This window comes from Chroicocephalus ridibundus, chromosome 2 (genome assembly GCF_963924245.1).
Source record: "Chroicocephalus ridibundus chromosome 2, bChrRid1.1, whole genome shotgun sequence".
Taxonomy (NCBI): domain Eukaryota; kingdom Metazoa; phylum Chordata; class Aves; order Charadriiformes; family Laridae; genus Chroicocephalus; species Chroicocephalus ridibundus.
Genome location: NC_086285.1, coordinates 145688175 through 145706060, shown reverse-complemented (window position 1 = coordinate 145706060; position 17886 = coordinate 145688175). Strand labels below are relative to the sequence as shown.

The 17886-nt window shown below is 34.9% G+C and overlaps 1 protein-coding gene across 3 annotated transcripts in view; it reads right to left on the bottom strand.

Moving 5' to 3' along the window:
* Positions 1-17886, bottom strand: part of VPS13B (vacuolar protein sorting 13 homolog B) — a 479360-nt gene that overhangs the window by 177024 nt on the left and 284450 nt on the right. For all 3 annotated transcript variants that reach the window (XM_063327260.1, XM_063327261.1, XM_063327262.1), the window contains exon 30: positions 15105-15216. In XM_063327260.1, the coding sequence (XP_063183330.1) occupies positions 15105-15216 (112 nt within the window). The remainder of the gene's footprint in view (positions 1-15104; positions 15217-17886) is intronic.

The window sequence follows — 17886 nt, the reverse complement described above, 5'->3', positions numbered from 1 at the left end:
GAACTACTTTTTAAATACTGTATATGATATCATAAAATATGTCAATAACAAAGTCTTCAAAATTACCTCCTTTAAGTCTTCTTTTCTGAAGTCCTTGCACCGTTTTTTCCATTTAAATATCATTGGGAAACTATCCTGGTAGAAAACTAATTCCATATTCGTTATGAAATATATTACCTTTAACGTTAAAACCACTATTTTGTCTTCCTTAAAACCCCATTAAACTATTGTTAATGACACTTCCAAATTCAATATGAATCTATGCCTAACAAAATATATTGAAAGGGAGTTTACTTATAAATACACTTTTGAAGGGGGGGGGGGGGAGAAAAAATATGCAAATAAATTTCTTAATTTATTCTCAGTGATTCTTAGGACCTAAAAAGGCAGAAATTATTCATAATAATATCAATATAAGAGATTTATTGAATAATGTGTATTTCACGTTTCTCCAGAAAAGATTATGATTTGACTACAGAGGCAGCATATTTTCAAGTTTCTCCTAATCAGATTTGCCACCAGCATTTTCCAGTTTGTTCTGGGTTTGCAGGAGGAATGAAGCAGAGGAAAGAAGTGCTCCACTACAACATCTTTTGATTATGGAGATTACAATACATCTTTTGACGGTATTTCAGCAGTTCTTTTAGGGACTTAAGGTAAAGCTTTTAAGTATGTTATTACCAGAGACCTCATCTCCTCTTTACTATTGTTTCTATTCTTTCTCAAAGCATGACTAATGGAATCACACCTAAAGGTCAAGCACGGTCTCCTTGACTTACAACCATTAGAAAAAGTTTTCGAGAACTAACAACTTTGACAAAGGGTGTAAACTTCCACAGAGAAATGTAGGAAGGTTTTCTAAAAGAAACAAGAGTCTAAAGCTATTGAGAAGTATTTTGCACATCACTGAAAGGACTAATTTTTTTCCAAATACCTTTAATTAATTCAGTGAAACATCCAGAAGATGTGGAAGGATGCAGCAAAACTTCAAGAGAGATCTGCCTGAAAGGTCAGTTTACAAATGAAATTATCATACATAGATTCTCACCTCAGAATCTGTAACGAAGCCACAACTATAAGCCACACATTTTGAGTCCCATTCTTACGGTCAATTTTAAACCCACTAATTCCTCCATGTCATTAAATACAATTACTGCAACTTAAATTTACAAATAGTTATTTCAGACTGAAGTGACTGTAGCTTCTTGTTTCTTCTACGATGAAAAATAAATTGGTAGCTTTGTTCTTAAAAGCAAACTACTGCTAAAGCTTAAACTGTGATACCAATATATTGAACTTTTTGAAAGTAAACATTTATATGCACACAGATGCACTACTTTAAAAGGGTTATCTATGTAAAGGCTTTTTAACATATTTAGCACATGCTTTAAAAGATGAAAAACAGAACAAATGAAACGTATTAGGAAATTGACCTCAAAACTCATCTTTAGGACAAAAGTACAAAATATCTAAAAATCTTAGAGAACCAGAAAGACCAGGTAAAGGACATGACATAAAACAAGCAGAGCCCAAACTCAAGATGATTCTCATCCATTATAAACTGTTGCTGAGGTAGCTTTTGGCAGCAGGAGACAACTTATTCTTAGAAACCTACATCCTGCCATAGGAAGCCACAGATTATACCATTGCTTTTGTAAACATTTAATATAAAGCCTTCACACTAAATTGGTTAAAACCTACTGTTCAGCACGTACACAAAGCTTGTTAGAGATGGTTTTTAACAGAGGTTTCAAGTAACCTCCACTTAAACAGGGTAATACCAGGCAAGAGTCATCCTCTTCTACTCAAAATTTCCCTGTATATTCACAGCATTGACCATGAAGACTACAGATTCCAATGTCAGGTAATTCAACTAACTCCATGAGGCACCCAAAACATATAAATGGTGGTGGTAATGAAGAAAACTCAGAGTTTTATGACACAGATACAAACACACACACAAACAAATACCCAGCTCACTACATTGCCCATTTGGGAAACAGCAAATTCTATCATCTGTAGTCAGTTTGTGTCCAGTTTAGTAAATACAGTTGCCTAAATATTTTTTTTTTAAGAGCTGCAATGTAAGAAGAATACAATAGCAGATTTTCAAAATTATTTTTAGAAAGCAACTACTACAACACTTTCAGTTACATAATGTATCTGACGTTTTTATTATGTGAAGAACATGGAAAATCAACCATTGCAAGCTGTCTGAAGAATTAGGTGTATCAAAAGAGAGTCTGAATCAACACCTACCAGAGAATTGCATTCCTCTGAATTTTTCTCTAATATCTACACACACACATATATATAAACATCCAACCCTAACTGGAGAAAAGAAAATTTTCAGATTTTCTTTGGAGCTGGATTTGCTAACCTGCAAGTTTCTTCCTGTTCCTTGAAAAACTGTCACACTCAAACATTAAATAATACTACTGAATAGTTAAATAACTTTGGTAATCAGGAAGAGTTCAAATCTGTTCTGTTCCTATCCTGCAAGTACGGGATATATCTATGTAGAGATACTCCTACGTTCTATTTGTATCACCTCCACACCTGTTAATTTTTTATTGCCGGAGAACACACACTATCATTCCAGAAAAATGGAGTATCTGTGATTTATGCCAATCATTGAACTCAGTGGAGATGCCTGATACTATCTCTGTATTTTATTACTCTCAACATGCACTTGTGTTAGCCATTAACATACCAGTGTTAGCCATTGCCATTTCACAGAAAAAAACCCACCCACCCTAATAACCAAAAGCATCAGAAGGCATGAAAAATGTTTTGAGACACTGAAGGCGGCTACATTTATCTTTGTGTCCTACAACTAATAAACCCCATAAGAACATGAACCAGTCCTAAAAAAAATAAAAAAAGGGGGGTGGGGGTGGATTTATATCTTTAAGGGGAAAAAAAAAAAAAAGAAGAAAGAATAACTTCTGAAATGCAACAAAACCCACTGTATATAACCTTTAAATCTGTTTTTACTGCAATGTAATCAGGTTTAATAGCAATAATGGAAAACAAAGTAGTGTGCACAGTAAGAGCTTAAACATAAGAAACATTAAGCATGACTTTTGACTGTACTTAAGGTGGTTGAGCACTAAGCTATCTTGGAAAATCAGTATGGGCAAGGAATGACACTCACTTAAACAATACACTTTGAGTTATTCAGGATACAAGCAACAGGGATTTAATTTTGACAGGGGATGTTTGAATAGTATCCCATAGAGAAATATGCTCAAATAACATGCAATCATTCTGTACATTTCTGATAATCCTTTTCGTCAAATAATCAAAAACTAAAGTAGGAATACTTAAAAACATTAAATGGAAAAGGAAGACATTGGCAAACGGTTTTGCAAAAGAAAGAAATCTTCTATCCAAAAAGTAGTTTAAGAACTGTGGTATGAATGTGTCATAGATAAAACCCTGTGAGGGACATCAGAGAACCCACAAATATTTGTGGAATGAACCGCAATCCGTATACAGAAGTTAACAAATGTCTCATTACAAATGGGATATGGTTTTCCCAGTAACAGAAGCACACAACTTGCATTATATTTAACTTGAGATCCTGTTATAATTAAAAATACTACAAAGAAAAAAAAAGTCTGCTTTATATATTACTGGAAAATACTTTTCAACAAACATTTGCTGAAACCAAATCGGATGGAAATTATATTTACTTACAGACAGTTATGAAGAAAATTGTATAGAATAATAAGTTTTTAAAAGCTTTCCTGAATTATTTTACAATAAATTATCGCAGCCAAGATTTAAGGATGATAATTTTCGTTATAATACGAAAAAGTAACCCTGATATGTGGATTCAATCATATATGTTAAGAATCAGCAAAGGAGACCCAGGGAAAAAACTGTAAGGAGTTTTGTGTAAAGTAACTGAACTTTACTTATGGAACCTGAACTTTACTTATGGAACTTGCATAGGGGAACCACTCCAGGTCTTAAAATGGCACTAATTCATAAGGACCAACTAATTATTTTCTCCTGTACTAACAGAAACCTGAACACCCTTCCTCATTCCCCCCAGTATTTTACAATAACAGGCAAAATATAAAGCTACTTGGTTAGAGAAAAAGAGAGATTAAAGGGAGGTAACTTGAAAGAAGAAAAAGAAATGTAAAAACTTCAATAATGTTGCTTTATAACATAAAACATACAACACAACTCACATAAAAAATAACTCTAGCTTTCAGATTTCCTTTTATTTTCCAGTTTTACAGCTTATCTGCAAAATTTTTCATTGCATTCATGTTGCTGAGTATGTAAACTGTGAAAGGTATCCTGGGATTTTTAACTGGTATTTAATGTCTTTTTTCTTTGTCTCTGTGCCTTTTCTTGTTTACCTTTTTAAACTGTTACAGTATGTCTAATAATGTTAATGCTGAATCTGAGAATTTTATTAAAATTCTTAGTTCATAGTGTCAGATTCTGTGCTGTGTTTCAAAAGCCTGAAGCATGATGGCAGATTAAGTTGATCCAAGCCCAGGCTGCTGCAATATACCTTTTTTGCTAGGGCTAATCCTTGTGTGCCTATAGAATAAATAGGCTCAGGGTAATGACCTAACTGAAAAAAATTGCCTAATGACCCTCAAATTTTTTGAGCTCCTTCAGCTCCCTCACCCAGCTCACTATGCCCAAGTACAACCAGCAACACCACGGAGCTGCAAAGAGAAGCACGTCTTAGAACAGCTCGAGTTTAGATTTGCAACCAAGGTGTGCACAAAACTCACTGCCCAAAGATGACTGTGGCTAAAGTAATGTTAAAAATCAACATTACGTCACCCCACTCTGGGCTGCCCAAAGGAAGCCCAGGGCCAGGCTTTACTCCTTTAGCCCCTTCACTGGGCATGGCTAGCCTACACATCACTGGCTTCTGTGGGAGACTGAGAGACTTCTCTACCCAAACAGCTCTTCAAACATCTGAAATGTTTTGTCTCCATCATAGTAACTCAAGAATTAAAAGTTTGAAAAATATTTTCAAATGGGAGGAAGGGCCATTATTAGAGTTGAGGGAAGGCAAAAAATTACACAACCTGATTTCAGTGAAGGAGGTGTGTTAGTTGAGGAGAAACAAAGATAGGAGATTTCTGAGAGGTTCATTTAAAATGAACAAAAGGTTATGAAGCAAAAAGGAGAAGTGACTCTTCTTCAGGAAGAACACAACAAGAACTGCAATAACCTGAATGTCTCAATAAAAACACCAAACTATGCACAACAAGTATTTGTTATCAAAAGATTAGGAAATACCAATCTGAGTGGCTTCACTATAATAGGCTTCATCACAGCAGAATTGCAGTTTTTTGGAAAAAAAGGAAATGGAAAAAAACCCTATGTTAAACAGCACCTCAAACCAGTACAAACAAAGGAAATCCTCATCTCTCCTCCACTCAGTCACCATAAACATATTACAGATTCCAAAACTGACGTTGTATGAACTTCACGTGTCAAGCTCCATATATACCACACAGCAAATACTAATTGACTGTGTTAAAACAGTATTTGAGATGGCAAGAAATATCAGAAGACCAAGGAGTTTTAACTTAGCCTTGACTTTGTAGAACATACAGTAGTTAAGATCACCCACAGCTGAGAAACCTTTTTATAGAACAAAGTGTAGCGCGCTGGCATAACAGAGAAAGCAACGCCCTTGTGAAAGTTTTACTTTACAACTGCTATTTACTTCTGACCTTAAGCTGTTAAATGATGGCATCTTGAATAAATAGTCAAAGAAATGGAGTACATGCTACAAGAAATTAGATAAAAATATGTTATTGAACACTTTGTAGGCTCCGTTTTTGAAGAGATGCTTCTCTCATGCCTGTCTTCAAAGTTCACAGCTAAACTGTCTGACCCAAGAATTTCACAACCTGAACCCACAAGCCAGTTTAAAGGGAGTCTGAAAACCTATTCCCAATTTAGTTCTAAATCACACACAGGTGTTAGTGAGAATGAGCTATACCTGAATAATGAAACAATCATAACCACACTGTAAACTCAAAAGCTTTCCCAGAAAAATCTCAGTGTGGTTGCCCTAAGCACTAAAACCAAGATCTTCACTCTACTGCAACTCCTTCACCGCTTAGCAAATAGACTAGACTGAGGTCAACAGCCAAAACAAGGCTGTTGAATATGGAACATGAGGTTGTTATCACCATATTTGTCCACTGAAGTGTGTGAGCAAGACAGTGATGGCTAGCCAGGCATTGATGTGGAACTGGTACACGAGGCCAGGGGAGACCACTGGCCTGCCCTGCACTGCTAAAGAATGGGCACCCCCACAAGGCACCCAAGCTCAGAGTGGTTCTCCTCACCATGCCTCACCACTGGAGTCCCTCCCAAACACGTGAGCAAGTTCCTATGATATTCCAGGTCAAACTTGAAAGAATTTGAGAGATCTATGAAGATGCTCTTTGAAATCTCTGCCTGCCTCTAGAGCAGAACTATTAGGCACGCATAAACACATCTCTGTGAATGTCCATAAAATTAATTTCATTCCTTCTCCCCAATACTCCCTATAAAGGGCTGGGATGTTGCTAGGGCGAAGAACAAATTTGCACAAATGCCTCAGCCAAGTCAGAAGCAGGGCACCCAACTGAAAGGAAAGACAAACTTTGCAGATAGAATGCATATTAAGTTCTCAAAACAAAATTGAAAGTAGAAATAAATCATTGAGGAGTGATGTTATTTTTAAAACAAAGATCTTTTTTTTAATACATGCATTGTTTGAGAGCTACTAGGAGACCTCAAATTATATCTTTAACAAATTTACAGATTTCACCTTTGCTCTGTTTGAATGAATTGGTTATTCCTTTGAATTTGTCTTTTATCAACATTTACTTGACAGGTGGTTTTCGCTGACATATTTAATAAGGTTTCCAAAAGAGCTGCCCTGATTAACAACAAACGGGTGCTTAAATGACACAATAATGGCAGTGATCTTTGATAGAAATGTTTTTATAAAGCGTATTTCAATTTGATCTCTATTTGTTTTCTGCACAAAGAAATTAAAAGTTATTCTAAGAATCAGATAAAAAATTCAGTGCTACTAAGTGAAAAAGAAAATGTAAAGTGGGTATGTGTACTGAGCACACAGTGGTTAAACTAATGAATTAAAAAGAAAAGTTGTAGAAATGTTTTTCTTATTATGATATTTATTTTATTTTGACTAGCACATTATAAGGAAATGTATTTTTAAATATATGTATTTAGGCAAATTAGTTACGTATTATTGCAGATTCCAGTAAAATTCACAGTTAAATAAGTTTCAAGTAAAAATCAGATTGATAGTTAAAGCTGAACATTTTTAAAGTTGAATTCCAAATATAAATTTAGCTTTGAATAGCTTTTGGTATTAGATAATTAACAAGCTACATTTCTGAAACTAAATGGGCAGTTCCAGCTGTTATTTTACAATTAGTTTCCACTGAGGTTTTTAAATTAATAACTGCTGCAATAGCCTCAAACATGCCAATGTTAATTAGGAGTGCTGTTTCCATGTAATGCTATCCATATATATGAATATTTTACTGGGCAAAAGGTCTAAGTAGACTTTTTTTTTTGCCTCTCTACTAAAGATAGAAGACGAGAGAAATGTAAAGCAGGAAAAGACTTTACTTCCAAGCCCTATTGCAGAGAGAGATATAGGATTCTTAAGGAAGATAAAGATGACTTTCCTAAGGTCCTTATGCTGAAAAAAGCATGGGTTCAAGTATAATAACGAAGGACAATATTTAGAACTTGCTATTTAATATGAATATTTTGATTTAAACCCCAATTCAACATAACCAGTAAAGCTAAAGATTATTAAATTAAAAAAAAAATAAAAATATTGCATATCCAAATTGAGTGGAGAGAGAATCTTGTTAAGAAAAAGATATCCTGATCTGAAATACGAAAAATTAGAAAATAAATTATAGGAACAAGCTAAAAATATTTACTGTTACAATTTTTTTTTGTCTTTACACAGGAAGAAAAGAACTGAAAATGGTGGTAGCGTAACCCTGTTTCACAATCTCTATGCAATAAAAGAAATACCTCTCCTTGAAATGCTATGATTTTTTAAAAATTTTGAAATTAAAGAAAAATTGCAATAGAGATTTTATGATGTGCTGTAACTTTTACTTTTTCTTATTCCCTATGGTACATTTGCATACTTTAATAAGCCACTCACATTTCCATCAAAAACTGATTTCACTGATTAGTTTTGTAACTCAGGTCAGCATTAGTTAATTCCTTGTTTTCCTACCAAGTAAGCTTCAATGAAGTATTAAAAAAACCCATAAAACGGAAAATAAGTTTTACTAGAACCTTTACAAAATAATCAACTGTTAAAAGGAAATTTTTCATATTAGGTGCATATTCTAGGAAACATTTAGTTATCTGAATACTAAACTTCTATGGTAAAAAGAAGATTTTTTTTTTTAACTGGTAATTGGTTTGAAAAGGAAAACCTCTTTGCTACAATTATAGAAAATCCAGGCTTTTTGTAACAATAATTTAAAGGTGTAGTTTTTGGAATATAAATGTGTCCCTCGGCAACTTAATACTGAACAAAAAACATTTCTGAAGAGAAGATGCTTATAGATGTGGGTACTGTTGAAAAGTTTTGAAAAGCATTTGATTTTCCAAACCACATTTGAAAGAAAAAACAGATTTCCACAGAGACTGCTGGCTATGTATGTGCTTCTTGCATAAACTCCTTCCATCATTCTTTCCTTCCCCTCACTCCAGCTCTATCAGCACAGACACAAAAAATTGTTTATTACTCCTTTTTTTAAACTGAAGGACTTTGTTAACCAATTACATGTATTACATGATTATTGCACGCATGTTCTAGATAAAGCTCCTTGAAATAAAGATAAATATTTTATAAGAATAGTATTGTAAATAATATAGATATTTTATAAGAAAAACAACATTGTGTTATTTGTAAATGTTTGAAAGTTAAAAACCAGTGGAAAACTGTAAACTACAAAAATTAAAAACATAGTAGATTAGATAAATTTATAATAAAATAGACTTGTATTGATGAAAATTTTTAAGAAAGAATATGAAATAATTTACATTTATCTTTTCATGATTAAACTCTTCACATGTAATTTTTTTTGGGGGGTGGGGGTGGTGGTCTTTAAAGAATTTCCATTTACATTCACAAATTGAAAACAGTCTAAGGACAGCTTTATGCTTTGATCTATGAAAGATCTACACGTGAAAATGACCATGGAACATTCAGACCTGGACTATTAAGCTTTGATGTATGACATGAATGAAATCCTTGGATCTCAATAATGATGAATCCAGAGCACAGAGAACAATTAAATTCTTTATTGGCCAAGCTGAAGAAAGCTTGTGACTCTGTTCACCTAAACTTCCAGAACTTGATAGTTTAGTAATGTTTATTCTGGACTTTATAAGTAAGGCCTTTTCAGAATAGCCTCCAAACAGCCCATGTTCTCTGTGATTTGTCAGCCATTTCATTTTTGTCCTAACAATATTTTACCTCAAAATTATTTTAGCCTATCTGTTCAGGGATACGCCCTAAAATTCTATTAATTAATGTTTCACATCATATTTTGCTAAATATAACCACGTTGGGGAGCACTGGCAATTATCTATATAATGGAGCAGGCAATTTGCACAGTATTTGGTATAATAGGGCCTTTATCCCAATACAGAAGTAGAACTAAATGTCATCTCAATTTCAACTCTGTGCTGCTTCATATTTAAGTATAGCCATGTGACTACTTCCAAATATTTTTCAGTCAGAGAAAAAGAATTGCTAGGTCTCGTGATGAAGATTTCTCAGCCATTTTCCTACTGACATTGTCCAGTTCTGCTGTTAGTTTAGCACAACTAGTGCCATTCGTTGTTATAAACCCCTAACATACACATTTATTTATTTTTTTAATTCAGTCCTTTTTATGTCATGTTTCCACTGACTAAATGTGTTCAAGGATTCCAACTATGCTCAGCTTAATTGCAATAACCACTATTTGTATATAACAAGAAAATACTGTTGTAATCTAAAAAGGTGACAGATTTATCTCACAGAACGTGAGATAATTGGGCAGAAAACTGGCTAAGATGACTACAGACACGTTTGATTAGTTCCACTTCTTTAAAGCATTATAATTTATTCATGCCGATATTCTACATTAGCCACTTTTATTAAAAGAGAAAGAACTAAAGAAATGACGACAAAGGGAAAACATATGAAGACACACAAAGAAGGAAATGTGGCTTTTTGAGCTACCCCAGGAGATGCTTCTCTGTTTGCTGCAGCCATCTCCATACATGGAAAAGGATAATCTGGCCTGGTGCCCTGAGAATTCTTTATACCCATCAAAAGTCTGTTCTTTTGACAAACGATTATCAAGCAGATCTAAATAAACTCCTAGGTTTGTTGTCTGGAGAAAGACTTGAGCAACTTGATCTAAATTGCTTTGAGTGCAAGGCTGGACTAGATGAACTGGAGAAGTCCCTTCCAACTGAAATTATTCCATGATTCTATGCTTCCCTTGGATTTCATGGTAACAGAATCTGCCACATAACTTCTTTTAGCACTCTCCACATGAAAACATATATTTAAGTTTTTAGAGAAGTGCTCACTGCTAATATGAAATCTTAACTGATGTCCTTGAAAGCAAACAAAGTATGTTACAAACACCACAACTGCTACAAGTCTCTGTGTAGCTGGCATACAGTTAAGTTCTTAATTTCATTACACTGACACTGTAGCAGAAGCATACCTTTGATGTTAGGTACCAAAAAATACAAAAGATAAGAGATATTTATGAAGATCTTGAGGAAAAAAAAAAGCAGTTGGAATTTTTATCTTACTAGGCACCAGAGAGCCAACACGAGCGAGCCCAGGACTGAGAAATGCAATTTTTTGCCTCCAAAGAGATGGTTGTTTTTTCTTGTAGTTACAGCATTTATAAAATTTCCTTCCGATCTAATTTCTCCGATATCAAATAACTGGCTGACTTTCACTCCATCACAGCATTAACATGATTTTCCTATCTCAACACCTTCCTCCCCAGACTGCTGGACTTTTCTGTTTCGACCATTCATTTGGCTACTTCAAAAGATCATGCTTCAAAAACGCAGCACGATCACACAAGCCAAGAAACAACCACATCATCTTGTATTTCTGCAGCACGCTGAGTCGTCTCCAAGCAGCAGCCCCCCCAATCCCAAGTTTAATATGATCAGGTAATTAAAACCAATAAAACGTGGTTCTCTCCTTCACTGCTTAACTGAAACTTCATTAACTCTGACTATCTGACTCCTCCACAGTTTTAATTTACTGCTCTTCCCTCTCCTAAGCCAGGCTAGGCTGCTGCCTCACTTGAATCCTTATCCAAAATCTCCTTTATTCTGCTCTCTGGCTCGGACCCAAGGGCTTCTGCTATCTACAAGGGTTCTGTTCCACAGAACTGGCAGTTTCTTGATGGGAACATAAAATTGTGGTAATATTTGTTTAAGACAAACACACCTTAGCTGGGGTTTAAGAATCAGAAATTCATGAGAAATCATTAAAATAAACAAAACAACTCCTAGCATTTAGTAGGAAAAAAAGAATAATTTGAAGAGGATAAATTGTCTCCTACTGTCACCAGCTAAAAACGTGTCACTGTACTTCTTTCAGGAGCCCTGCATTTACTGTTACAGTACATGCATCTTTGTTTTACCACGTGTATTAATAGTCTAAATTAGTCCATTTTCTACTGAAGGAAATAGTTATTTTAGAATAATTTTTATATGGTATAAGAAAACTGAAGTTACTGTGTCAATACTTTCCAACTTCCAATAATCACCTGAAAAAAATACGTGTGCCCAAACTTTTGGGGCACATTATTTTCCCAACATTCAATTTTCAATTTAGTTCTTGCTCCAAGTTAAGCAAGTAAGCTATTTTTCCTAATACATAGATGGAGTCACTTCAGCTTACAGGGCAGAAGGTGTTCTGGTTTATTTAGTATTACCTGCAGCCATACCAGATTTACCCTTCACGCGCTGGCATTCTGTTGACGATAAATAAGCGTATTCATTTTTTCATGTATTAATTTATGGGACAAATTCAAAGATATTTAGAAATTCAATTCAGCCTTTAGCCATGAAAAAGCTTCTCGTCCTTTTCTAAAAGAACACTTTCTAAATGAGAAGCAAAAATTCTTTTTTCTCATGAAACACTACACAAGTGACATTAATTGCATGTGGTTGTAGTTCAGACCTAAACAGAAGACTGTTTAAACCAAAGTGACACCACAAATTAAGTTTGTATCCCCACTCCAGAAACACTGTAAAGACAGTGGTTCAGACAATGATTTATTTTCTTTTATTCTATTAAAAGCAGCAGCAGCAAATTAGAGGAGAAGAGAGGTTGGAAAAAGACAGAAGATGACATGTTGGGATTATTAGAATGCTGTAGCAGCTAATTCTTCAGTAATCAACAGGCTGCTGTAATTCCAGTCTTTTTTTAGAGTCTCTTAAACTGGATGTTGTACTACTTGTACCTCTGTTCACATTTAGTAAGAAATCTTTCACCAAAATATATAAGTTACACATTGTGTGGGATTGCTCATTTTACTACTTGATTTTTAAGCATTCTGTATTAGCTCCAGCTACACATTTTTGTTATCTAGTACCATCTACCGTGCGCAGGTTAAAAAGGGCAAATACTGTGTACGTTAAGAAATCTCATAATATCAACATCAGGCCTATGTGTTAAAAATATGCCACTGTTTGTTTTTTTCCTTGAATACAGGCTGTGTGGCCTGCCTTAACAATACAAAAACCTTAGTATTATTTTATTTGCTAAAGAAACTGACAAATGGTGAAATTAACTCCACTCACAACTCCACTGGTCTAACAGCCATGACTGTCATGTAAGAAAATTTATGGCTAATCTTCAACGATGCTTCTGTAACTACCGTATGTTCTGGATCAAAGAATATGTAATTAGAAAATGCATCAACTTTGCCTCCAAACTGGAATCTTAATATTTTTAATTAAAATATATTAATTCATATTGCTCAAAAGGGTTGACGCTTGTTTAAAGAGAGCAAAATAGTAACTCTCTTCCTAAAATCAAAAGACCACCCACTACCAACTTCCAATATTGTCTCATAAAACTCTGCAAAGTAACTTGACACTCTGCCCTGACGTATTTTAAAAACACTAAAGCTAGTATAATTAGATGATTAAAGGAACAAAGATAAGACTGAGTCATTTGACAGCTGCTGAGAAATTAGAAGAATGGTCACTGAAGTTAGAGGAAATTCCTGAAAATGGCAGACATTTCTCCCATATGATATTGCGAGACTGGTCACAAAGAAGCCAGTAACAGTGAGATGAGAGGTGTCTGTGGCCCAGTGCTTACTTCTGCCTTACCCATTCGGTGTCTCAACTTCTAAGGGAGGACTGGAGCACATTGTAACTGTATAAAACTATGAAAACCAAATATACACTGCACAAATGTATATAAGAGCCAGAGACCCATAGCGCAAAAGGGCAACTGAGTGACTTTTGGTTTGAAAAGCATGGAATTTCTGCATTTCACGTAAAACCACAGACGCAAAGATATCAGAGTCAAAAATTTAAACTAGCATGCCTTCATTGATTTTAGATGCAAATCACATCCCTCCTGTTGCATACTCACTGATTTGTAATGTGCATACAGGGAACATTCAACAGTTCCCCCAGGGGACAGAAATGACCTTACAGAAGCTGGAACTTGCAGATTCCCCTCTACGGTAGCAGAATTTTCTGATAAATTTTTGGTTGCTGTGAGAAGAAGAGTGGAACCTACATTCGGTTCTGTAACTCTCAAAGCAGCTATCAGATGGGAGTCTCCTCAGACAGAGAGGGCAGAAGCAGGTAGAGCATGTACAAATGTCAGGAAGGTCTCTTTTAACTATGGGCACATTGAGAGTTGGGTCAGGGCCTGTCACCCAAAGCCATTGCTAGTGCCAGGCTGTAAGATTTCTTCCATGAAAGTTCCATAATACAATAGATACAACGCTCATTTAAAAAATCCAAACCAAACAAATGAAAAAGACCCTACTATAAAACAAAACATACAAGCAGAAAACACTAATTTAAATATTTCCACATGGAAATATGAAGAAAAAGACTCTCTTACAACTTCTAAGTGATCAGAAGAGTAACTGGAGATATTTCATGGTCTCCTAAAAATCCTAGTCTTGACAAAAAGTAAAACTTGCTGTCATTTTCTAGGCAGTAAATGTTTTACTGCTGGGAAAAGATTTTGATGTTTGTAATTTCTATTGAAGAGCACTATGAAGTAGTTAAAAATATTGCCACATCTGAAAAACAGACCAACGGGAAGTATAAGACACTTGTTCATCTGTATTTCTGTGACTTTTCTCACTTGGTATTATTTGCAACCATACTTTCATGTCTGGCAACAGTGCCAACTCTACTAAGGATCATATATTACTTTTATCATGTTGATTACATATGTTCACCAGTTTTGCTGCCTATATATGATTAGTGTGGTTTGCACATACTTAGTGACACAATCCAGAGCATGACATTTTCACAGAAAATGTGTTTACTGGGAAAGAGCTCCTTAGAAGTTTGCATTCCTTTCAGCTTTGATCTACATGACATGAAGAATCCTACAGTTTGAATATATGTTTACCATTTATATTATTAAGATCTATCTCCTTCGCACTATATGGCTACTGAGCACTTTGGTAGTCACAAAAAAATTCCTTTTCTCTTAGGTGAACTTAGTAGTAGCTGAATAAAAGAAAGCCTCTTAAAATGTTCTCATCTGTGAGCTTAAGCTTCGTAATGACTTGACATTTAAATTCTGTTATTCATCAGCACTTCACAGAAGAACTTGATTTGTCTAAATGGATTTGAAAGCCCACAAGTGAAGAAAATCAGAAAAACCTGGTTTTGAATATCAAAAGATTGTATGTGAAAAGTATTTTTACAGGCTGCACGTACCCATTTTATTGATCAATTAACTTCTCCCAAAATGAATTTTTCTGAGACCATATATGAAAAACCAAAACCCTTCCCCCAACACTTACTGATAAATGTCTTTTCTGAGCACAGCTCTACTAAGAGGGTTGTCAGCCTGAGGAGCCATAGAGACAGATCCAATCTTGAGAACCAAAGTGTCTTCTTTAATTGCTGGATTAACTGTAGTTAGGAGAAGAGAAAATATGTGTTTGATTAAAATTCAAATGCACATAGCAGAAACACTGAAAAACTATTTCTTAAAAAAAAAAAAAAATAATCTAAATAAGAATGTCTGCTAAGGGCTCGGTTCTGCTCAGGAGCAACAACCAACGCAAAAAAACCCAACAAAAACAACCAACCAACCGTAAAATCAATAGCACTGTTGTGATACATAAAAGACAAAACTATTGTAATTTAATTTCCCCACAGAGTTTTATGACACAACTAAATCCTGGTCCGTGACTTCTCATTTTTTCTGATGCTTTTTCATTTCAGGTTTGGTTTTTTTTTTGGTCCAAAATTATGTTGATCCCACAGACTTCCTTGTGATCTGTCTGTTTCTCCAATAATTATCTGCTGAAATATCTGAATCATGCACCCTTTTTAATACAGGCCTAAGTCCTTTAGATTTAAAACACTGCAGGATATTACAATGTAACCATCCTAAGTAGCATTTGGTATGGGTTGCAACACACACAAAAAGTTCAAACACAGGGGCTGAAACAAGAGAATCTGAAATCTGACACATATACAAAGAACAAGATGCAGTACTGGACAGTAAATTCCACATCAATAACAAAATTACTCCAAGAAGAAAAATCTCTGCTTTCCACTTCATCTCCATCATATTCAAATTTCAGCCACATGTACAAATTCTTAGTTTTAAAAGCAGCGGTCATATTAGATGGAAAACCAAAGTCCTGCCCAGAAAAAAATAGTAGCACTTTTCTTGTAGTAAACAAACTCTGCGAAGTTTCCTTACAGAAAAAGACTGAGTCTACTGCATCTCCTTCTCAGCAGACACAGCCATACACAAAATACTCGGATAAGCTTGTGCTCAGAAGACTTCATAGTAGCTAGGAAGCTCCTGAGAACACGTGACGCAAGCTCAAAGAGTTCATCATCTGAAGTGAAATGGTTGACTTCAAAACCATCATGATACTTAACAAGGAAATTCTGCAAGATGCTCATATATGAGTTCTGAAAACAAAATTATAGTAATGGAGCACAGTTTAAATATTTTACTGAAGAATTAAATGCTTGGTGTGGAAAGAACTGGTGAAATCCATGAGCCTAAAAAATGGCTTTTCCAGTGTCTTAGTGAGTAAAACACCATGCTTTGCAGCTATAAACATTCACATATGTATATTTTTAAATGGATATAAGAAATCACAGAATTCACAGAAATTCTAATATGATATTTTGAAACAATTGTAGGGAATACCAAAGTATACATGCAGCAGAGTGGCAATACAAGTTCTGACACATGACTAAACCAGAACACCAGGGATTTACTTAAAAAAATCTCATCTACTTAAAAAGCAAAGTCAAATCCTTTAGTCCCCAAAGCAGAGCAAAACCATATACAGATGGTTTGGTTGCCAGAACTAAGGTAGAAAAGTTAAGCTGACAACAAAATCCTGTTCGTGACTAAATCAGAAACGATATTTTCAACTTTTAGATCAAAAAATGAGTAAGGCATTGTACAAAGTATTACAATTCCTGCCACTGTACACTTAACATGTCAGATTATTTTTTTCTGACACTCACATAAGAAAAAGGAGTGAAGGTATTAAATATACTTCAGATTGTAACTGCAACTTAATTAGGTGGCAAATGCCTTATTCTGAGAAGCGGTTCTTAATAAAATACATCTTAGGCTAAGAATTTTAATTTGTCTCTGACACTTAGCAAAGCAAAATAAACACAGGGCTACTCATCATAGTCTCTATTATGCAAGTGCTTTAAGACTTTTTTTCAAGGCTGAGCATGGTTCTTATGTACAGCTTCCTGTAGGTTAAAGAATTAAGTCAATCTTAACACAGAAAGAATTACAGGCATTAATATTTTCAGCTGGTTTCTAATGAGTGGTAATCTGAGTCATGATTTAGGATGATGAATTCATATCTCCATTCATTAACCCATGAATTCTCCCATTTTCAAAATTCTCCCAGCTTTTCGAAATATGGGAATAATGCAGTAAACTGTCCTGGTTTGAGGACCACAGTCATTATAAATATTAAAAAAAAATGAGAGGGAAGAGAGTCTACACTACGCAATGTAAGTACAATCTAGGAAAAATCTACTTACCCAAGTATAATAACTTTGTTCACAACCTCAATTAGTTTTACCCATTCACCTCAGTACTCTTTTTGCCGAGCCAAACACATTATGGTCTTTTAATCTTTCTTTGTAAGGCTTCTTCTCCAGCAGCTGATTAACATTTGTGGCGCTTTTCAGCACCCTCCCCAGTTTTATCAATTCCCATTTTTATAATAGAAAGCAAGTTAGACATGATATTCCATCATATGCAGAAGCACAGCTACTGTCCTTATTTCTTTTCACTAAATCCCCTGTGACCCTTAAGGTGTTTTGAGCCACTGTTTCCCAGGATAGTCTCTCCAGTCCTGAAGATACAGCCTGCATAAACATTTTCCTTGATACAGAACTTCAGCTTTAGAAGATTTAGTATATTTTCTACAAGCAGCGATGTGAGCATAGTGATCCAGGTGCATGGCCTATAGAGTCCTTAATATTATTTTCCCCAGTAAATTCTTTGTGACGTTGATGCTAGCAGCAATGGTTTTATGTCTACTTTCAGATTATTAAATACCAATTTCACTTATTATT